The sequence below is a fragment of the Nelumbo nucifera genome, chromosome 1 (genome assembly GCF_055504915.1).
Source record: "Nelumbo nucifera cultivar China Antique chromosome 1, China Antique-T2T, whole genome shotgun sequence".
Taxonomy (NCBI): Eukaryota; Viridiplantae; Streptophyta; class Magnoliopsida; order Proteales; family Nelumbonaceae; genus Nelumbo; species Nelumbo nucifera.
In genome coordinates, this window is record NC_142649.1 from 175,911,374 (window position 1) to 175,935,376 (window position 24,003).

Here is a 24,003-nt window from a genome sequence, read left to right on the forward strand (position 1 = left end):
CAAAATTAGTGGAAGGAAATGATGTTCATGTCCAAATCTAGTTAAGTACCATTTTGGGTCTAACTATTGCTAGTGCCTAGTCTGGCCAACTGTACGCAAATCAAGATAAATCCTTAGCACTACTAGAATGTACACCAGTTCACATATCTGCTGTTAATGTTAACCAGTCTAATTAAGACTACAAGAGATTTAACACAAGATAAAAGACTGGATAATAATTGTTAAATAACATGAACAAGTGGAATACATTACAACAAAGGAGATTTAAAAAGTAAGGATTAGAAAAGCTTCGAGACACTAATACAGGTGACTATGGTCTAAGCTTCCTCATCAACCACTTCTTCCGGATTGTTGCATCCAGTGCAAGAAACATCTTTGCTTTCTGTTCATCCTCCAGAAGATCGCAAGCATCCAGAAAGAGATCTTCATCAATATCAGGTATAGCTTGAAGTGCATTAACCACCTTTTCTAGCGTAGCAGGGGTCTCATTCTCATTCTCTTTCTTTTTATTTGCTAATGATGTAACTGCAAGTGCCATTTGACGAAGAGCCTCAACCATACATTCATCAATAGTCCTCAGCCGTTTTCTAGAATGTTCAAACGTCGAAGGTGCTGCGAATGGACGCTTGCTCTGTTGATTGGATGTATCCACATCCCCAGCTGAATGTGATGAAGACTCTTGTGTAGCAATGATTGGATCTCCATGGGCAGCAGAGGTTGGAGAATGTGGCCCCTCTACTTCGATCTTCACCTCTGGTGTGTCTTCAAGGACTACATCATGCCCCGAACAGCTATATCTTCCATCAACAATTGGGTTTCCGTATATCACACACAAGTCATTATAGTTTGGCATTGCTTTAGCTCTGTACAATCGTGCTTCTGGATGTACCTGCAAGTATGAAGTACCCTATGTAAGATACTAGCAACTGATTATTTTATTCCCATATGCCCATCAAAGAAACTTGATAAAAATAAAAAGAATCTCAATTATGAACCATGTGAACCTTGAGATAATCATCCCAAATATTATCTGCAGCTGCCACCATTTGGCGTGTTTCATCCCAATAAAACCCATTATTGTCCAGAAGAGTCTTCATTGCGTTGTATTGCATCCTCAATTTCCTGTGCTGGTTCCTCAGAGCCTCCTTGTCCAGTTCTAATCCGAATTTTGAATTGAACAATGCAAGCATATTTGTCCATGCTTCTTTGCAAAATGCATTACCAACTTTGAATCGATTGTTTACCTGTTCCAACATAATATCCATGAAATAACGGTCCATAGGTGGAGTCCAGGTTTTCGAGTGATCAATATTTGGAGGGTCTTGATTATCCATTCCTTCAACAAATTGAGAAGACCTATATCAGTAAAAGAAAACATCAAATTACACACACCAACAAGCATACATTAATCATGTCACTGTATCAGCAAATATCCTTTAATCACATTTGTCCTGGAAAAAATCACTAAAAAATAACAATATAAGTAAAAAAATAACAGAGCAACAGCCTCAGAGTTTTTTCATTTTGGTGTCACCTTAGTACACCTGGATCACCAGGGACAGCAGACACAGACAGAGATTGTGAAGCTCCTGAGACTCCAGTTATCTTAGTTTTAGGAGTGTTGCCGGCAAGGTTTACATCATCAGCTGAGCCATTGTAAGCAGTTTCATTTCGGTATATCACACACATATCTTTATAATTTGGGACAGTTTTGGTCCTATATGATCGCGCTTCAGGGTAAGCCTACATTTATCATGTGTAAGCTACTCACATAAAAAATTTTCCATGGTAGGTTAAGACAAAATGAAGAACATGAAATATACCTTGAGATGATCATCCCAAACATTGTTGTCCGCTGTTACCATTTGTCTTGTTTCATCCCAGTGAAACCCACCATGGCCAAGAAGAATCTTCATAGCATTGTATTGAAGCCTCAATTTTTTGTGGCGGTTCTTCAAGACTTCCTTATCCAAATTTAATCCAAATTTTGCATTGAACGATGCTACCATCTCCTCCCATGCCCTTTTTCGAAATATATTACCATTCTTATGCCCTTTATGAACCTGTTCTATCATAATGTCAATGAAATAACGGTCCATTGTTGGAGTCCAGTTTGTTCGTGAGCGCTCACTACTGGTAGGAACTTGGATGTCCGTTCCTTCTATCTTTTCAGGACACCTATAAAAAGGGAAAAAAGGCAGTTCATAACTAATCAAGAAAACATGCTCAGATGTACGTTTGTGACATTATCCTACGCCTGTAGCAAAATAGGAAAAGAAAAAGGCAGAGACAGCATGTCAGCTTCTGTTGTACCTTACCAAACAAAGATCTTCATGACCTGCAGACAGTGCCAGAGGTTGTGGATCTTCAGACAGTGCAACAATCTCCATTCCTGAGATATTGTCAGCAGCCTTTATATTATGACCAGAACTGTCATTTGTTCCATCAGTTGCTTCTTTTCCATATATCACGCACAAATCATTGTAATTCAACACAGTTTTGGTTCTGTATGATTGTGCCTCAGGGTGTGCCTATGCATATAGTATGTAAGAGTGACATCTGTAAATGGTGAATATAAATGGAAAAAGGTTTGTAAGAAACATACCTTGAGATATTCGTCCCAGACATGATCATCTGCTTTGACCATTTTTCGTGAGTCATCCCAATGAAATCCATTATGGGCAAGAAGAGTCTTCACAGCATTACACTTGAGCCTCAATTTTTTAGATCGATTCCGTAATATCTCCTTGTCCAATTGTAATCCAAATTTTGTATTGAACAAAGAGACCATGTCCTCCCATGCTTTTTTCCGAAATGTATTCCGAATCTTATTCCCTTTATGAACTTCTTCTATCATAATGTCAATAAAATACCGGTCCATTACTGATGTCCACTTGGTTCTAGGACGGTCACCATTTGGTGTGGCTTGGTTTTCCATTCCTTCTATGAGTATAAAAGACCGATTAAAAAAGTAATTACTAAGTGCTGTATATACATATACATAAATAAGCAGAAGAGTCCAATATGTTTCCAACTTTCCAGCACCTTACCATACTTTAACTTAATAACAACCTTCAGAAATAACAGTAACTGCTCAGAGTAAGATAACAATCAGAACAAAATAACTATCAAATAAATGTGTGCATGAAAACATGGAAAATAAGACCCAAAAAATGCTCTATACAAGTATCCTGTCATACACGCTGATGCCATGCCCTTGCTTTCAAGTGTAGCTAATATATCACTGAAGCAAGTTCCCCAAAAGTTACCATCTACAATAAAGTTTAGGCAGTGAGGCAGTCAGCTCACTAATCTGAAACATGCCATTTGCACATAAAAGACCAAAATCCTTCATTACTATAATATTTGATTATTTTATGTAGAGAACACTGATGTGGGCCCCACAGCTACGGTCCCACTGTGTTCGTAGGGTAGAAGGTGGTCAGTTAGTTATTTCAGTTGTTATTTATTTCAGTCTTATTTTGTTCTATTTGTTATGTAAATACTAAGGGCAGATCTGTCCTTTCCATGTAATGAGCATAACCTATAAATACTAAATAAAGTGGCGACGGCAGAATATTAAGCTTCTGTTCCTCCTTTCAACTCTTGTGTTCTACTGCTTTCTCTTCTCTCTTTCTCCTCTCTTCTCTATACTTTTTCTTCTATTTTCGAACTTGAAATCCATTAGGGTTCAAGACTGATAGCAGTCCTGAACGTCTACTTGGTATCAGAGCTAGGGTTTCTCATGTGAGTCTAGTCCAGCCGACCACATGAGAACCATCTAAGGCTGGAAGCTGAGAAAGTAGAGTTCGTTGATTGATTCTTGGAGATCGCCAGAGGGTTTAACAGCTTTTTGAAGATTTGCCACAGTTGTAGAGTGTTGGTGATCAGGAAGAATCAGAGAAGGCTAGGGTTCGGGTAACCTTGGAAGGCAGCGAACAGCATTCTCTTGTAAGTTTTTTATTTTCTGAGAGAAGTACTATCAGAGAAGATAGGTTGGACCTATCTAGAAAGGGCGGCCGAACCGCTCTAGGGTTTTCTTCCTTCTATTCTCTAGGGTTTTGTTTTAACCTTGTGGCAAACCCTAATACTGGGCTGAACCTTGTGATCTACCTATGAAACTTTTCTTAAGTTCTCTCCTCAACATTGATCAGTTTTAGGGTTTCATATTAACCCTACTACAAGTCTTATCCATACGGTACTGTCTAGAATGTGCGGCTGAGAATTTGCTTTTAAGGACTGTTAAAACCCTAATTCTGCTTCAGCATATCAGATTATTCTCCAAGCTGTTTTCAGATTTTTTTGGGGGGGCTTCGAACTCTTCTAAGGGGTGAAAATTATACGGACTGTTGCTGTTGTGTTTGCTAATTGGTTTCAAATCAGACTTAGACCTGTTTCATGCACATCTACCGTGAATACAGATTGGTTCTATACCGATTTTGTGATTGTGGTTGATAGTCCAAGTGCTGTTTTGACTGTAGTAACCCTAATTTTGAGACTACTGGTTTTTGACCGAAATGGAGTTTAAGAATCAGGCAGAAGGCAGTTTTGGGAACAGCAGTTATGGTGGTGTTTCTGAGACAGGTTTTCAAATTACAACCATAAGATTTGATGGATCAAACTATTTGGAATGGGCCCAATCAGCCATGATGGCTATTGGGGGAAGGGGTAAAGTAGGGTATCTCTTGGGAGATGTGAAAGAACCCTCCAAGGGAGACCCCATGTATACCAAGTGGGTCCAAGAAAACTACTTGGATATGACATGGCTGTGTAATTCTATGCAGCCTCATATCAACTGAAATTACTTGTGGGCAAAGACAACCAAGGAGATATGGAATATTATGAAAGAAACTTACTCCCAACCCCTTAATGTTGCCAAAGCATATGAATTGAAATGTGAAGTGAATACCCTTAAACAAAGAGAGAAACCGGTTTCGGTCTATTTCTCTACCTTGAAGTCCCTATGGCATAAGATTGATCACTTAGAGACTCTTGAGTGGGAGAGTCCCAAAGATGCACAGACCCATAAAAAGCACATCGAGACAAACAGGGTGTTTGAGTTTTTGGCAGGCCTGAATTCAGAGTATGATATTGTGCGGCAACAAATTTTGACCAGAGATAGTGTGACCCTCTCTCAGGCATACTCCTTAGTGCATAGTGAAGAGACTAGGAGGAAAGTCATGATGCAACCTCAGCCTCTTACACCGGCCTTTGTAGCTGTTAAACCCAAATCAGGGGGTGATTCAGAGAGGGACAGGAAGAAGGAAGATAAAAGGGATGTGGTATGTGAGCATTGTAAGAAACCTAAACACACAAAAGAAACATGTTGGAAGCTGCATCCTCATTTGGTCTGGCACAACATCCTCATTTGGTCTGATTCAACATTCTCGTCTGGCACAAGAGGCACACCCTTAGAGACCTTAGCTGCAGTTCGGGCTGTTCTAATACAGTTGGAAAAGGAACTTGGCAACTCAGCTCAATCACCGCAGTCACCATTAGCTCCTACCACATCTGCTTTCGCACATTTAGGTACTTGAGCCTCAGCCTACCATGCCTCAGCTCAAGTGCATCCGACCATATGAATAGCTTGCCTTCATTGTTTACCACTTATCATTTATTTTCTGGTAAGGATAAAGTATCTATTGCTGATGGCTCTCTTGTCCCCATTTCTAGCAAAGGTGACATCAAACTGTCGGATACTATCTCCTTGTCTTCTGTCTTGCATGTTCCTAAACTTGATACTAACATTCTTTCAGTTAGTAGTATTACCAAACATATGAACTGCTCAGTAACTTTCTTCCCTGACCGATGTGTTTTTCAGGACCTGGAGACGAAGAAGGTGTTGGGACTGGCCGTGAGACGAATGGGATCTATCTGCTCGGGGAGAGTTCTCGTCGGCAAGAGTCAGTGGATAAGAAGTCACTTGTTTCTCAGATTGTGAGTCCAGTTATGCTAAAGCATAACCGATTAGGTCATTTGTCTTTTCGGTCCTTAAAGAGTCTGTTCCCTACTTTGTTTGAGTCTGTTGAGTTGTCCCAATTGAAATGTGAAAGTTGTGAGTTTGCTAAACATTGTAGAAACTCTTATTCATTGAGTAATAAAAGTAGTAATAGTTCTTTTGATATTGTGCATACTGATGTTTGGGGGCCGTATCACATCCCTTCTATGGGTGGGTACAGATATTTTTTGTTATTTGTTGATGACCATACTCGGTTTTCTTGGGTTTATCTTATGCGTTCACGAGATGAGGTTCCCGTCCTGACCCAAAACTTCCACCAAATGATCCTAACCCAGTTTGATGCCAAGATCAAAGTTCTTAGATTTGATAATGCAAAGGAATACTTTGCTAAGCCATTGGCATCTTACCTTCTTAATCATGGGGTTATCCACTAGAGCACTTGCCCTCATACACCTCAGCAGAATGGGGTTGCAGAAAGGAAGAATAGGCACATCTTGGAGGTGGCTAGAAGTATTATGTTTACCTCCAATGTCCCTATTCACTTCTGGGGTGATGCTATCCTCACAGCGGTATATCTTATTAATCGGGTTCCTTCCCGGGTTCTTGATATGAAACCTCATTTTTCCCTTCTATACCCAAATGAGGAGTTGTTTACTGTTCCCCTTAAAACATTTGGTTGTACCTGTTTTGTTCAGCTTCTCGGACCCCATCACTCCAAGTTCGAACCCAAGGCCTCCAAATGCATCTTTCTTGGTTATGCACAAACTCAAAAGGGTTATTGCTGCTATGATTCTGTCTCAAGGAAGAAGTTTGTCTCCATGGATGTCACTTTCTTTGAGGAGATACCCTACTATTCTCGGGTTTCTCCTTAGGGGGAGAGCAGTGAGAGTGGGGATTTGGGTCCTTTTCTTCAGGGGGAACGCAGTGAGGGCAGGGTTAATACTTTTGGGGCTGTTCCTTTACCTATTCCATTGGGTGATGAGGGCTGCAGTAGTGAGGGTGGTCAGAGGGATCAGGAGTTGAGAGTCTATCACAGGCGATGCAGGCAGGTTGATCCTGGTCATCAGCAGTCCAGGCCAGCTCCAACCTCTTCTACGGCTCCAAGTCCAGGTATTACAGTCCCAGGGCCCACAGAGACTCCTTCCATTGTTGCCACTTCACCCCCTGCAGACGACCTTGACCTTCCCATTGCTATCCGTAAAGGAAAACTGCATTGCACCACATCTACAGCCTACGGCATTTCCCAGTTTTTATCCTATGATCGCCTATCTCCCTCCTACAGGTCCTATCTTACTTTCGTTGCTAATGTCCCTATTCCAAGAACAATGCAAGAAGTCCTATCAGTCTCGGAGTGGGGAGGTGCAATGCAAGTTGAAATGGATGCCCTGTTGAAAAATAATACCTAGGAGCTAGTTGATCTGCCCAAAGGAAAGAAACCAGTTGGATGCAAATGGGTATTTACTGTGAAGCACAATGCGGATGGCTCCATTGAGAGGTACAAAGCTCGACTAGTTGCAAAAGGGTTCACCCAGACTTATGGTATAGATTACTTGGAGACATTTGCCCCAGTAGCCAAGATGACCACCATTCAAGTTCTATTATCTCTTGTAGCAAACCACACTTGGCTTTTGTACCAAATGGACGTTAAAAATGCTTTTCTGAATGGAGACCTGCAGGAAGAGGTTTACATGCAGTTGCCTCCTGGATTCTATGATACAGAGACAGGTAAGAAGGTTTGCCGACTCAATAAGGCATTATATGGTTTGAAGCAGTCACCTAGAGCTTGGTTCGATAGATTCAAACTAGCCCTTGGGAAGTTCGGTTATGTACAGGCCCAGTCAGATCATACACTGTTCATCAAGAGGGTGGAGTCCTCTCTAACACTACTTGCAGTAAATGTTGATGATATTGTGGTGACAGGAAATGACAGCCATGAAATTGAGTCCCTCAAATAGCTCTTTCATCAAGAGTTTGAGGTGAAAGATCTTGGTGCACTACGGTATTTTTTGGGTATTGAGGTTGCTAGATCTAAACAGGGGATCTTTGTCTCTTAGAGGAAATATGTTCTAGATCTGTTGGCGGAAACTGGAAAGTTAAGTGTCAAGCCTGCGGATACACCCATTGAATAGAACCACAGGATTAGTGCAGAGAGTGGGGAGCCTCTTGAAGACAAAGTTATGTTCCAGCAATTAGTGGGAAAGCTCCTATATCTCTGCCTTACTCGGCCAGATATCAGTTATGCAGTTAGTGTTGTCAGTCAGTACATGCATTCTTCTAGAACCACGCACCTTCTTGCAGCAGAAAGAATATTAGCATACTTGAAGAGATGTCCGGGTAGAGGTATACTATTCAAGAACAATGATCACATGAAGGTGGAGGTCTATACGGATGCCGATTGGGCTGGGAGTGTTGATGATAGAAGGTCTACCTCTGGATATTGTGCCATTGTGGGAGGTAACCTTGTCTCTTGAAGGAGTAAAAAACAGAGTGTTGTCTCCCGATCTAGTGCTGAAGCTGAATACAGGTCAATGGCTGACGGAGTGGCTGAAATTCTATGGCTGAGATGACTACTTGAGGAGTTGGGTATTGAGTATGAGAAGCCCCTGATGCTGGATTGTGATAATCAAGTGGCTATTAATATAGCACACAATCCGGTGCAGCATGACAAGACTAAACATATTGAAGTTGATCGACATTTTGTACGAGAGAGGGTCTCATCACAAGAAGTGTGTCTCCCGTACATCACCTCCAACATGCAGCTAGCAGATATCCTCACCAAAGCTGTACCAAGGAAGAAGCTAGAGGCGGATCTATCCAAGTTGGGAATGATAAACATTTATTCCCAACTTGAGTGGGAGTGTAGAGAACACTGATGTGGGCCCCACAGCTACGGTCCCACTGTGTTCGTAGGGTAGAAGGTGTTCTAGTCTTTCTAGGGTTAGCTGGTGGTCAATTAGTTATTTCAGTCTTATTTTGTTCTATTTGTTATGTAAATACAAAGGGCAGATCTGTCCTTTCCATGTAATGAGCATAACCTATAAATACTAAATAAAGTGGTAGCGGCAGAATATTAAGTTTTTGTTCCTCCTTTCAACTCTTGTGTTCTACTGCTTTCTCTTCTCTCTTTCTCCTCTCTTCTCTATACTTTTTCTTCTATTTTCGAACCTGAATTCAAGACTGATAGCAGTCCTGAACGTCTACTTTTTACATGAATGCTAAATAAGTACATCTATTATGTTGTGTCAATATTATCACTGTAAGTACATTATTCTTCTCGTTAAAAAACATGTTCAATGCTTCAGGTCTATCAAGCAAGTGGAAGAGAGACAAGAGAAAGCGAAACAGAATGAAAGCATGAATGCTTGTTTTTACATTTATGTATGTGACCCAATCGCTCTATTTTGTAATCAATGAGTTAGAATGTCATTAAAAAACAATTAGTTAGGAAATAAATAATTTACTATTAGTTGTCTAACAAACAAAGATTTGGATGAGAAACAAGGAGGAATGTGGATAAACCAACAGGGTTACAAGACAGAAGAAAACAGAGCAATCAAAGTACCAAACATGTTCATTTACTATTCTGTCAAAAAATTTGTATACAGGAATTACTGCAGACAATTAAAAGAGAATGAAATGGGTACGGATAGGTACAGTAATGAGTTAAGCATTGTTTATTTAAGATTAAGAGCAATGGTTTACCTTCAACAATAATTCTGGAGAATAATTACCTGTTTCCGGAGTCCATGCCTCAAGATTCAGTGCTTTAAACCTTCCAATAGCCACTTTGAATCTTGGGTTATGAGTTCTGATAAGAAGTAACTGGGTGCACTAAGTACCAAATAGGGAAGGGTATTGGTGAATAGAGAGGGTCTCAAGGAAGGGGAGTGAGACTACTGAAGGGTAAAGAAAATATACAGATTAGGCAGTAGAGGGAAGCAAGCTACAAGCAACCAAACAAGAGAGAGAGAAAGAGAGAGAGAGGGAGATCTTAAATAAAATCCCTTTTTAATTTTTCATTTCAAGACTCAAAAAGTGTAGATGGAGTTTGGTTATCTTTCTATTTCCATGTACATGTATTTCTTCCTCATTGGGAGAACATCTTGAGTGGGGAGTGGAATAGAAAATCCATACCCTATTAAGGGGACTTTAGAGAGTGTGAGTTGTTCTCTAATAATTTCTGTTATTCACTTACTGGGAGCATTGTTGTCGTGTTGTACTATTTGATCTAAAAAGTATATAAATGATTAGAATGGGTCACTCGCCCTACGACTTCTTTCTCCTGCTGAATTTATCACACACACACACACACACACACACACATATTCTTAACCCTGAAAACTCTCCACTAATTGATTTTCAAGAAATTTGGCATTATCTTTATTGCATACTTTTCTATTCTTGTCGTGCTATTTCCTTCATTTTCTGGTTTGGTTAGACATAGTTGAATGTGCTGAACCAGGACAAAAAACCTTCGTGAATTTTGGCAAGAAATTCAAATCATGCTTAGTCACAATATCAAAAAATTCTGACAACACCAGATTTGATTTTTTTTTTTGATAAATAACATCAATTCCATTAAAATAATGAATAGATACAAGAAGATCCCCTTAGAGGCGTGAGGAGCAGCCTCTCCAAACAACAAATACACAAACTACAACAGAGAAAACATGAATGCTGAAATTAAAACAATAGTTACAATTGTGCCCAGAACAATGTTTCCCTATTTATCCCTTGTTTTGCCAAGACATCAGCAAAAGCATTAGCTGATCTCCCAACCCATTGTACTGTTATAGACATATTTCTTGTCAGCCATTTGAATTTCTTTAACTCAATTTTGTAGCCCCAAGTGACATCCTCCGGATTATTTAACCAGTCCACCACTGTCTTAGAGTCTCCTTCAATCAGAAGCTGCTCCACGCCCACTTCTTTTGCAAGAAGTATTCCTTGTATTGCAGCTAGCAGTTCTGCCTGGATAGAGTTCCCAACTCCTAAAGGGCCAGAGTAGATTAAGACAACCTCTCCAGCCTCATTCCTCAATACACCTCCCATCCCAGAGAGACCCGGGTTACCCTGGCTACTCCCATCAAAATTCAGCTTCAAAGAACCAAGAGGAGGGGGGACCCAGCTAGTCACTGCCCTTCCCTTGTAGGAGGAACAGCTTGCTACCAACTTCCAATCCTTCCAACAATCAGCAAAAGTAAAATGGTTAAATAATTCTAGAGTCTTTAACCAATGTAAAGACCTGGACAAAATGCAGTCCTTTAAGGTTTGACTGCTTCTTCCTTTTTCTTGGAAGATTCTGGCATTCCTTTAACCAATGCTGCTCGTAAGCATCTCCACATTTTCCTTCCTCTTTTATGGGGCCAAGAGAAGAAAGAAGGGTTAAAGATTGTGCTTACTTCTACTGGCATATCCCAACTAGACCCAAACAAAGATAGAAGCCAAGCCCAGAGCTCTGCAGTGACACTACAAGATAAAAATAGATTTGATTTCTTTGTTCGCAGTGAATTGATTAATAAATTCAGTAAGGTGGGAACAAAGAACTAGATTTGATTTCTTTGGGTAATGGGATGAGATTATCACAAAGAACTGGTGAATTGATTAATAATTCCTTTCTTATTGTATGCTAACTAGAAAAAAAGTGGGAACAAAGGCAAACATTTACCATGTTAAATTTTTAATTATTTAAAGGAGCAGCGGATGCACTTCTATCCCTTTATTCAGAACAATATTGTCATTGACAATGGGGAAATGTGTACATTAATATAAAAGATAAGAAATAACTGCAAGCCCTATCTTCAAGTGCTAAGGCAGATTGAGCTCCACCAGGGGCTTCTTAGTAATTCATATTTGAGAGATGTAAAAAACATACATTGAGTTATTGTCAGATTGGCATGTTAGCTGATCAGGGTAGAATGTTTTAGCAAAGTTTTTCTTTATACTTTTTTCCTTCTTTTGATCGGGATTAACAATGCTTCATTGTTTTCCTGTTGATTGCTCAATATTTTTTCCTTTACTTTTTCTTTTCTTTTTTTTGGTGATTTCCAGTTTGTCCTTTCTACAATTACTAGAAGCAACTTACCAAACAAATGAAGCATTCAAAAGAGAACATACCTCTTCAAGGACTTAATCCACAGGATGAATCATGTTATACTAAAGTAAAGATTACCCATACAATCTATGCCACTAGCACAACAATAGATGCTAGTAGCGTCTAAATTCTAACAACATGCAAATCAGTGCAGAAATAAGGTGTGGAAACATCCCATAGGTTTTAATTCTGATGGGCAACAGAAAATTATTGTATGATATGTAAGGATGATCAGAAGAGTGCATACAAATCTTCATACTCGATGAAACATATAAATCTGAGGCATCCTGACCCTCAAAAGGCTGGTCTCTATAAATAAAATGTATAATATGAAACCTTCAGCTCAAAAGAGGAAACATCCCATAGGTTTTAATTTTGATGGGCAACAGAAAACTATTGTATGATATGTAAGGATGATCAAAAGAGTGCATACAAATCTTCATACTCGATGAAACATATAAATCTGAGGCATCCTAACCCTCAAAAGGCAAAGGCTGGTCTCTATAAATAAAATGTATAATATGAAACCTTCAGCTCAAAAGAGGAACCTTCATTCTATGGTATGTCTGCCAATGGACTAGATTTAATCAAATCCAAATAAACTGGATTTGGACAACCATTATTAATATCCAATTGGATTGGACCATGCTTAATAATCCATTTTCTTATCAGATTGGATTGGATCTATATCTGTTTGGATCCATTAAAAAACCAATCCAATAAAAAAGCCAATCTCATACAGAGGTTTAAAAAACTCTACGCCCTTGATGAGTTGATGTCTAAGAAAATGTTACTAGAAGTAACATTTGAGTTTTTTATTTTTTTCCCACCAGAAACAATAGAGGAAAATATAAACATATAGGAGGTATCATGGCCTACTTTAAAGGAAAGCTGATGTCACCATTTCAAACATAAAAAAACTGTTAGCTTTCTTGCTTTTTAATTACTAGCTAAGTAGCATGTGAGAGGAGAGAGAAGGGAGAAGAATTAGACTTCCATGGAAGGAAATCAAATTTGGGGTGGGGGTGGCGGGGAGGAATAAATGAATTAGATTTTTCCAATGGTGGTCAGCACATGAAGCCAAGGCAAGTATCAGCATTATATAGTAAAGATAATGCAATGTACGGCATACCAAAAAAAAGGATCATGCAAAGTATTAAACAGCCAAATGCTTTATTAAACTAGTTATATTAAATCTAAGAGTAAAATCTTTTTTATTTCAGTCAGATGGAATGGATCCCATCCGAACCATTTGTTTTAAATTAAATTGGATTGCATTCTCTTTTTATTGAGTTTGGATCGGATTTGATCCAGATTGTTTATATTGGATTCATATTTGGATTGGATCAGATTGGACCAAAATCCAGTCCATTGATAGCCCTATTCAATGGTATCCTATTTCGCAATTCCCATTTGTGTTTTGCATGTAGCTAAATGTAAAAGGAAGAAAATATTGCAGCTATAATTTCTGGACATAGATACAAGTATCATGTGACAAGACAGGCACAGAATATCTAAATGTGGCATGGACATCACGTTCACACACCAATTCTACATGGCATGGTGGCATGGTATAATTAAAAAGATATTTTCCCGACAGATCACAAAAGGAACCTGACCTCAATTGAGGTCGTTCATCAGAGTTATACAATAATTAGGCTTTTACACAAATGTACCACAAGACAGAACATAGGGAATGAATATCTTAAAGAGTAAAAGAATCAACATTTCCATGCTTCATGTTTACAGAATAACAAAATTCAGTACAATAATCGGCTATAGTCTTTTAAGCTAAACCAAAGAGAAGAACAATATTCAGAATAGCTTAATCTTTTACTCCTACTAATCACTGCACTCTAAGCAGTAACCAACATTTCAAGGTCCAACCCAGAAAAGTTACTCCCGCAAGCTTAATCCATCAATTTAACATAACAAACGCAATTAAAATCTAAAAAATAAAAATTACAGAAAAAACCAATTTGATCTTCATTAGTCACACTAACCTTCCAAATGCACCCTCAAAAAATAGGAGCAGATCCCATTTCTCTGCAAAGAGAAAAGGTGCAGAAAAGACCAAAAAGGACTTAAATTATCAAAGTGCGCATGAACAAATCAGTATCTTCAAAAAGTAAAAACAAAAGAAAGGTTCAAACTCCACCAAAAAGAGCAGGAAAAGGCCAACAAAAACGTACTTGGGATGGCGAATTGAAAGTGAGGCCTGGCTGCTTCAGATCGACAAGGCAATGGAACGGAGCTCCAGTCTGTAATGGGGTCTGATTGCAAACATATAAAGCAATAAAAATAAAGACAAGGTGCCAACTTCGCTGGTCCTTGAACTTTAGTGTCAATTACCTACAAAAATAAATAGAGAAACAGTGAGGTCATTGTAGAGGTGAAAATATTTGAAAAATTAACAGTGAGAGAGCGCTCCGCATTAAGCTGGTCAAAGTTCGGATAGTTTTGGATCTCCACCCCAGCTACCACTCCAGCGTCCTAATTTGTTGCTAGTTCGTCGGATGGAAGCTTCAGGGAGGACGGAGGAGATAGCAAATCAGGAAGAGAGAACGGACGCCGCAGTCGGGGGAGAGAGAGAGAGAGAGAGAGGGTCCGAAGAAGACGATGAAGGGGGGAGAAATAATACCTGGACCATGCCTTCTCTTTCTATGGTTCCTTCCTCCCCACCTGATAACCCTAAAAGCCCTCCACCACCGTTCGACCATCGTCACTGCTCCCTCACTGTTCACTGTTCTTCGGATTTGATACAATCCTGAAACGGAAACATAAAACGTTCTTTAAATACATATTTATTATGAATGATAGCATATAAACAAATGATAAGGTGTAGCAGAAACAGATAATGTACACATACAGCACAACTCACTGTATCTATAAAGATGCTTTTTGTCATTATATAGAAAAAATCAATTAGTAGGGCTGGATTGGACTGAAATCTATTCTTTAAATGATTTTTATATTAAGATTTCAGTACATTTTCCATTTTTATTATCCCAAATAGCCTTCCATTTTGAATGAATTTTAGATAACGAAAAATCAAGAATTTTTAACTCTTAAAGCATCATTTTTGTGTCCATGGTAGAAATAAGAATGCTTAATAGGTATGTGGTGACGAAGTTTTTTTTTTTTTAAATCGAACTAGACAGGAATCGTTCTGGGACATCGGCAGGTTATTGATCAAATCAATCGTTTTGGCCAAAAAAACAGTTTTGGGGTCAAGTTTTTCTGTTCGGCCGGTTTTGAAAACCATGGTGGTGATAATAAAAAGAACAATTGTAAAATGCAGTCATACAAAATAACTAAGAATAGCTCAAAAAGGGTGATAAAATGATAAAGGTAGGTAGATGGTTTGAAGACCATTTATCATACTTATTTGAAAAAAAAATATGATCCGTTAGAAATTGAAGAGGCCAAAGTAGTTAGGAACAGACGTAAAACGGACTTCGTTAAAAGTTACGAGGAATGATTTAAGCTCTCATAATTCAAGGAAGGATATATGATACTAAGTAAAACAGTGAAACTGGATTCATGTAACCGATCACTATAGTAAGCACAAGGCATAGATGATGAGGATGATAGTGGTGGGGTAATTTTTGTGTTTGAAAAGCAACCATTATTGGAGACCTAACTTGGAAGAATTCGCATTCTGTGAACCTATGGATTCACCGGAAGCGTGAACCCACCAATCAGATGAACACATCTGCAACTTAGAAAATTATCAACTTAACGGGAATTTGCACGTTAGTTGAAGAATTCCGGTTGAATCGGACAGAAAAGGACAAAATTTCATTTCCTTTGGTCATTTGAGATTTTCGAAGTCCCTCCCATTTTCTCCTCTTCTCCGTTGAGCATCCCATTTCAAAGTCCCTCCCATTTGCTTCTCTTCTCCAATGAGCATCCCGCCGCAGACCTCACTGCAAACTCGCGTTTGTGACATGAAATACCGGCAGCGGCAAGGAATCAACTGCCAGGCACAACCAAAAACATCTTGTCCCTTGAAATCTCTCTCTCTCTTGCTCTGCGACTCAGCTCAACTCCAAGTTTTAACAACTAAGTTCCAAAAACAACCCCCTTAGAGAGTTATGGAACTTGTTCATGTGAAATATGTAAAATGGATCTATAATATGTATTGATGACCAGTATTCAAGAGAATCTGAATGATATGTACCTATATCAAACAAATTAAAACAAATTTTTACAAAAAAATGTAAAGAAGTCCAAATTTTTTAGGGAGAAGTACCAATCAACCCAGATCAGAATTTACTAGGCCTAAAGTACAGGGGAAATACATCTTGATCGTGAATTGATGCCAAATTCACAGGCATGATGTGATTTATAAGGGAGGAGAGGGTTAGTTGCAGAGGGGGGCTGGAATTCAGAATTCTGCATTTTATGTTTCTGTACTTTTCCCGATTTTTTATGAGTCTCTTCCGCAATTTTTTGTCTTGAATATCAATAAAAAGTAATATTTTTATAAAATAACTAAAATAGAATAACTTTTTAAAGAAATATATAAAAAAAGGGCAATGACATTTTTTTATATCATCCGAATACACTGTTCATGCGAGAGGCGGAGCAGGGCACAGGCACATTCTTCTTCACGGTTACTATTCCGGAATCGTGGTGACACCGTTCTCTTGAAGCTGAGCATTGCATCGAGTTTGAGGTTATCTCTCTCTTTTCGTTTCTCCCTGGATTCGATGTTGTTGTAGAGGGGAAGACTGAAGAGGAAAAACAGATCTTACAGCACGCGTGGTGTAAAGAATGCAAGTTGGTTTCCAGATCCAGGAAGCTTCGAGTTTTCCAATTTCTGATTCAGGAAGTTTCAGCACGCGAGATCTTTATTAATCAGGAAGCTTCAGCACGCGATGCCATGACAGACGAGACCCGCTCGAGATGACCTCAAACCCGATGTGGGACTTTTGAGAGCTCGAAGCTTCCTGGATCTTTATGAAACTTTTGAAGCTTCATAAGAGAGATAAGGGACTTGAAACTTTTGAAGCTTCGATGCTATTTTTCAAATAATCACAGGGGCAGAGGAAGAGGAGGACAATGAACAGTGTGGTTGTCCTTCTTGATATTTAAAAAAAAAAAGTTACTTTACTTTACTTATTTTATAAAAATATTATTTTTATTGATATTCAGTGCAACAAATTGCCCTTTTTTGCTAGAAACCCATGCTTGACAATTTTCACAAGCTTTTCTTTCCCTAGATCTTGAATTTGTTTTTTGTTTTTGAAGGAGTTTTTGTGGAAGTAACATGAAGATGTTCTGGTCTCTGAACCTAACCGGTTCCTTTCGACTGATGGAGTGTTTTCCTTTTCTTCATTGTTAAGGATGAAAGCTAGCTTCCTCCTTTCGGAACACAACCTTAAGATGTTTATTGTTTTATATACATCTTTGAAAAATAAGATCAAATTATGAATACGGCTATATAGGTTGAAGGGTGCATTCTTACCTGACTTTTATACTTCAAACTTTGATGAGTTTTATATTTCAAAAGTTATGAAAGGGGGGAGGCGACAAGCAATGTATTGATGTAGCACAACCAGCTATAACAGGTACATCCCTTGCTCTTATTTAATTTCTTTGGGAACTAAACCATGTCAGCCGACTGATCAGTGGTGCTGATGTAATGAACCTGAAGCTGACGACGAGAAACCTGTTCACGAACGAAGTGAAAGTCTATCTCAATGTGCTTTGTTCATGCGTGAAACAAATGATTGACCATTAAATAGGTCGCACCAATATTGTCACACCAAAGAATAGGCGGACAGGGTGAAGTAATTTTTAGCTCAATGAAGAGAGAGCGAAGCCAAAGTAATTCAGAGGTGGCAATAGCAAGGCTTCTATATTCAGACTCCGCACTGGACCGGGACATAGTGGCATGTTTCTTGGACAGCCAAGAGATTAAATTGGACCTAAGAAAAATGCAAAAGCCACCGTGAGAGCGCCAATCATCAGGGCAGCCAGCCCAATTGACATCTGAGTAAGAATGCAACTCTAAGGAAGTGGATTTATGGAACACCAACCCATAATCTAAGGTTCCTTTGAGGTAGCATAAAACATGTTTCAACATAGCAAGGTATTCTTCAGTGGACTGATGAAGAAATTGATAGAGCTTGTTGACAATGATGCAATCTTTGGACATGTCAGTGTGGCATATTGGAGAGCTCCAACAAGTTTTTTGTAATCCGAGAGATTTGAGAGTGGAGCACTAGAGTTATTGGATAAAGAGGAGGGAGTAGACATGGGGGTGTTGATGGGCTTAGCATCAGCCATGTTTGACTTGTGAAGAAGATCCACTATGTACTTGCGTTGAGAGAGATGAAGAGCTGACTGAGTGTGTGTAACCTCTATGCCAAGGAAATAGTGCAAAGGACCCAGGTCCTTGATAGAGAAAGCCTTCCCCAATTTAGATATAAGCTTTGTGACCTCAGGAGAGTGTGAGTCAGTGATTATTATATCATTAACAAAAACAAGTACCAAGAGAATGCCATGAGAATAATGCTTGATAAATAACGATGAATCAGCCACTGAGTAATGGAAACCAGATTGTAGTAGAAAACCACAGAGTTTATGATGCCAAGCCCTTGGAGCTTGTTTAAGCCTGTATAGTGCTTTATGCCAGCAACAGACATATGTGGGTTTGGATGGATCAATGAAGCCTGGTGGTTGGGTCATGTAGACTGTTTCATGTAGTTCACCATGCAGGAATGTCGTATTCACATCTAAGTAGCGAAGGGACCACCCATTAGCAAGAGCAAGATGAAGTACAACCCGAAGAGTAAGTAGCTTCAAAACTGAACTAAAAGTATCTGTAAAGTCTACACCTTCTCGTTGCATATATCCTTTGGCTAAAAAGCGAGCTTTGTACTTGTCTATAGTCCCATTGGCTTTTTGTTTTAAACGAAAAATCCATTTGCAACCAACTTGATTGACATTAGGGGGAGAGGGGCACAAGGTCCAGATTTGATTGGCATGAAGTGAAGCAAGTTCATGCTGCATAGCAGCTAGCTAGCGAGGGTGACACATGGCTTGAGAGACTGACCTGGGTTCTGTCTCATCGAGAGACAATGGGTATTTTGTTGTAAGATGAAGATGAGGAGAGACATGGTTGGCTTGAGAGCGGGTTACCATGTGGTGACGACGAGGGGGTGGTGCAATTTGGTCAAAGGTTTGAGGGGTAAGGGGTTGAGTGGCGGCAAGGAGGTCAGCAATGGATCGAGTTTTGGGATTAGGAAGAGGAAGGTGATGGGTCAGATGAGGATGATGATGGTGAAGGAGTAGATGAGGGAGAGAAAGGTGTATGAAGAGGGGTAGGTAAAGATTTAGACGATGGTGGTTCAGATGAAGTATCATGTCGAATAGAACAAGACACTAGAGGTAGTGGTCCAATGAAAGAGTGGGGCAGTGAGTGTGGTGTAGTGAGTGGGGTAGGGGATGAAGCATGTGCAAATGGAAAATTTTCTTCATTAAAAACAACATGTCGAGATATGTAAAGCTTACCGGTGGGAATATGAAGGCACTTGAATCCTTTGAAGTTGCCACAGTATCCAAGGAAGACACAGGGAGTGCTTCTGAACTCGAATTTATGAGAAGTGTAAGGTCGGGTGTAGGAAAAACATTCACACTCGAAAGTCTTAAGTGAGAGAAAATTTGGCTTCCACTGGAAGATGCGTTCCAATGGGGATTGAAGATGAAGAACTTTTGTTGGCATTCGATTGATTAGGTGAACTGCCGTGTGAAATGCTTCATACTAGTATGTTTTGGGAACAAATGCATGAGCCAATAAAGCCAATATAGTTTCAACAATATGTCTGTGCTTGAGTTCAGCAGATCCATTCTGTTCAGGAGTGTGTAGGTAGAAGGTCCAATGGGCAATTCCATGCATGTCAAAGAATGGTTTTAGGCGTTTGTATTCAGTCCCTCCATCGGTTTGAAAGACTTTAAGTTTGCGATTGAGTAAACACTCAACTTGATTGAGAAAACATAATGAATACTAGGCACATCACTCTTATAAACAATTGGAAATATCCATGTAAATCTATTGAAGGAGTCAATGAAACTTACATAATAATGATAGCCAAAATGAGAAACTACTAGGGCTCGTCTCCATAAATCTGAATAAACAATGTCTAATGGGCCTGAGGCCTGAAATGAACTAGGAACAAAAGGTAGGCGATGCCCCTTTCCAAGTTGACAAGTAGAACAAAAGAGAGGCGTTTTGTTGAATGCAACTGGAATATTATTGTTTTCAATGATGTGTTTCATGATGTTGTTGTTGGGGTGGCCCAACCTATGATGCCAAGTGCTGAGAGCTGCCTTTTCACTAATGTATGCCTAGGGAAGCGGTTCATCATGACTGAATCTGTAGAGCCCACGATCAAGACTACCTTGAAGAAGAACCTTTTTTGACTTCCAATCCTTTACAAGCACATGAGAAGGGTGAAATTCAAGAAACACATCATTATCAAATGTGAAGCGTGCAACAAAGAGACGATTTTTAGTGATATTCAGCACATGAAGAGTGTCATGCAGAACTAGATTTTTATGAGAACTTGAGAGAGAAGTGGTGCCAATATGATGTATATTCCACCCTATACCATTACCTATTCGCAGTTGTTCAGGTCCTGTATATTCATTGTGAAGTTTCAGATAGTTGAGATCATTAGTGACATGGTGACTAGCATCGGAATCAACATACCATGAGTGATTTGCTGAGGGAGGTGAGGTTGCAGTTTCTAACATATAGGCTGAAGGTTTTTGAGGTGTATACTTAATGGAGGCATCAAAACGACTCTTACAGGTGAGAGCTGAATGATTAGGACGATTACAGATTTGGCATGGGCTCCCTTTGTATCTTATAGTGTTCTTGTGAGGTGATTTGTCTTTGTACTCACTATCTTTATCGCTGAAAGGCAGTCGAACAGGCTGATTATTTTTCTTGAATGTTCGACCCTTGGAAGTAAGGTGGGCTGAAGCATCAAGGCTGAAGTCTGTAACCTTCTTGTGTGCTCTTAGCATTTTGATTTCTTGTTGGAGTAGCAGGCTTTGCAGTTCATCATTTGAGAAACCATCAGGTATGGTAAGTACAACAATAGTGAAGTGCTCAAAGTCACTTGGAAATCCCTCCAATGTTTGATATATGAGATCAGATTCAAACAGGGGTTCTTCAGCCGTAGCCAGTGCATCTAAGATATTCTTGATCTTTAGAAGATAATCACCCATAGTCATTGCTCATTTCTTGAGGTCATTGAGTTTGAATAGAAGGTGCATGATGCGAGCCTTTGATTTTGGAGCATACAGAGTCTCGAGCATTGACCACACTTGTCTAGAAGTAGTACAACCCACAATCTGGGCTAGTACATGCTCTGTGAAAGATGAAAGGAGTCAACTTAGGAGAAGCTGATCTTGGATCCACCATGTTTTGTAGTTTGGGTTTTCAGTTGGAATTGTAGATGATGGTGTTGCTGGTGAAAGTCTGGCTGGGCATAGATATGATCCATCAATATAATTGAGTAGCTCATGCCCAGACAGTACAGGATAGATATGAGATTGCCACAGTAGGTAGTTGTGGCAATCCAGTTTGACTGATATCAATTGGGTGACATTGAAGCAGAGATTAATAGGGCATGGGGTTGTTGGATTGCTGTTTTGGGATTGAGATTGAAGGCCGAGTTGAGAATTGATGAAGGAAGACATGGTCGGTGAAGGTTTGATAGCCTAAGCTATGATACCATAAAAGAGTTGGTCGAATGAATAATAATAATTCATTGAATTGACAAAGGTATGTATACATCAAGAAGGATAAAAGCAGTTGCAGATTACAGGAGATAAGATATAGAGAAGATAAAGACAGAGATACGGAGATAATGATGTTATCTACAACTACAACAAGTGGTTATCTCAAACACTAATCGTCCTTATTGGGTTGGTTGGCTAACAATTTCATACATAGTGATAATGTGGTAGTGGCACTTTTTTTTCAAGAAAACAGCATCGGTTTCCGAACACTAATCTCTCTCTCACATTGACCTCATATATAGAGCAGTCTTCTTTGTCATATATTGTCCATGGTGATGGCTTTTTAAGACTTTGTACCCCACTCCAAAGAGCTTTTCCATGGAGGTGTTTGGCTTTGCAAAATATCCCCTGCCTAGACAATTCATAAGCAATGTTTGGTGAAAAACCTAGAAAGCTCAGATTTGTTGTTCCGCCCTCCCAAGTGGGCACTAAACAACATTGAACAAGGTATGAAAACAAGCTTCCCTACAAAGTGTTTTTTTTTCTTTTTTTTTTTTTTGCTGAATGGAAGAAAATATGGTCTTTTAGGAATTTTCACCAAGCATTGCTTAGGCTACATTTGGAATCGGTGTAAAACGTCATTGGTATAAAAGTGTAAAATTTTACATCGATTTTTACATTGATTTTATCGATATAGTATTTACATCGATAGTTGATGTAAAACATTACGTTTGATGAGGTTTTACATTGATTCACGATGTATAACTCCACTCCATCCAAATGCCAACAAATCTAAACTGGAGTGGAGTTTAACATCGATCTTCATTTACCCTCCATCCAAATGCCGACAAAACCGAACCGGCATAAACTTTTACATTGCTTGCAAACACAGCCTTATGGACTGTTCCCATGGGGCTTATCTCACAAACCCAAAAGTTGCAGCATGAATACCCATTTAGAAGGTGTTAAGCACATTGGCTTCTAGCTTTCCACGGTGAATCCTACATGGACATCCTATAAGTTATTAATGATGGACTTTACATTGTTAAATTGAATTTGTTCATTACTCTTTTTCTTGTTATTGAATCACATGCCTTGTACTCCCATAAAGGTTGTAATTTATTTTTCTTGAACATAATACAACACTTTTTCAGCAACAATCTAATAACTCTGCTCCAAAGAGGATGAGAGTCGGGGCTCGAAATCACATCTCTTATGAGACTAATCAATTTACATGTTTTAAGGAGGTAATTTGGTCGTGTTGACATAAATTGGTACACCTTGGAGAGATGGCATTGGCTGCCCACAGAGCGTGCCCCATAGCCCATGAGTTCGCATCTGCGCCCCACAACATATCTCAGCGTGCACCGGGAGCATCAAAATATTCTATAGCATCCATAAAGGCATACTAAGAATGGAAAGAAAATGAAGCAGCTAGTTTAGAAGGTTCAAAAGTAAAAGAAAGAAAAACAAAGGGATTTTTTTCATAGCCTGCAGCTGCAAACATCCTTGTTCAGATCTAGGTATAAACCTCCTTTTTTTCTTAAGCATCTTTTGTTGCTTCAGAACTTCTTCAATGTCAAAGACAGATAACAGATGGTATCATGCAACTTATCAACAACTTCTTGTTTCCTTTGCTGTAGCTGCAAAAGAAATTCTAGCAGCAACTCCTGCTCCTCTATTTCCTCCCTTAGAAAGGTTAAGTATCATTTCATCTATTATGAACAAATGACTACTAAGTAAATACAGATGCTAAACACATGTCCACAGCCACATTATTTATTTCAAAGCACAAGGATTTAAAGACATGATCAATGCAATAACAGATGAAAGAAAGCTGATCAAAGGTGAGAGCAAGAAGTTGCTTCAAATACCAATATAAAAGTAATGGAAGTCTTGAAGTCTGCGGCTTCTAGATTTATGAATTCCATAATAAGAATGGCCGGCCACCATAACTAACCAAAAAATAAAAAACTAATGGCCACCATAAGAATTCCAGAATATGAATTCCAAAATATGAGTTTGTGACTTTGGGTCATAGATGGGGAAAAGGTTTTTTGGTGAAGAAGTTTAGCTTGAAAATGGAAGTGATCATGTGGGTCTGATCCCATATAAACTTAGGGGGGTGAAGGCTGGGGGGGGGGGGGGGGGGGGGGGGGGGGGGGGTTTATTTAAAGAGTAGCCCCCT

The 24,003-nt window shown here is 39.3% G+C and overlaps 1 protein-coding gene across 7 annotated transcripts; it reads right to left on the reverse strand.

Annotated features, from left to right (window-relative positions):
* Positions 1–90: 90 nt before the first annotated feature.
* Positions 91–17,049, reverse strand: LOC104587285 (uncharacterized). 7 transcript variants are annotated; one of them, XM_088895366.1, is made up of 11 exons: positions 16,600–17,049; positions 14,695–14,820; positions 14,246–14,405; positions 14,057–14,099; positions 9,691–9,767; positions 2,606–2,943; positions 2,314–2,531; positions 1,824–2,178; positions 1,535–1,743; positions 1,005–1,356; positions 91–889 (listed from the first exon to the last, which is right to left on the reverse strand). In XM_088895366.1, the coding sequence occupies exons 2-11, from the start codon at positions 14,701–14,703 to the stop codon at positions 311–313; spliced, it is 2,340 nt and encodes a 779-aa protein (XP_088751492.1). In that variant the 5' UTR covers positions 14,704–14,820; positions 16,600–17,049; the 3' UTR covers positions 91–310. The 7 variants fall into 7 exon arrangements, with proteins under 7 accessions (XP_088751492.1, XP_088751494.1, XP_010243132.1 ...); XM_088895368.1 differs by lacking the exon at positions 9,691–9,767 and having other exon boundaries at positions 2,319–2,392; positions 16,600–17,047; XM_010244830.3 differs by lacking the exon at positions 16,600–17,049 and having other exon boundaries at positions 1,245–1,356; positions 14,695–14,873.
* Positions 17,050–24,003: the final 6,954 nt, after the last annotated feature.

What these genes read in the sequence shown, in the direction of transcription:
- LOC104587285 (XM_088895366.1), bottom strand. An exon ending in GGCATGGACTCCGGAAACAG is followed by an intron (nt 2,944 to 9,690) that starts GTAATTATTCTC and finishes TTATACTCATAG; the next exon opens with AAGGAATGGAAAACCAAGCC. An exon ending in TTTGGGATGATCATCTCAAG is followed by an intron (nt 1,744 to 1,823) that starts GTATATTTCATG and finishes TGATAAATGTAG; the next exon opens with GCTTACCCTGAAGCGCGATC.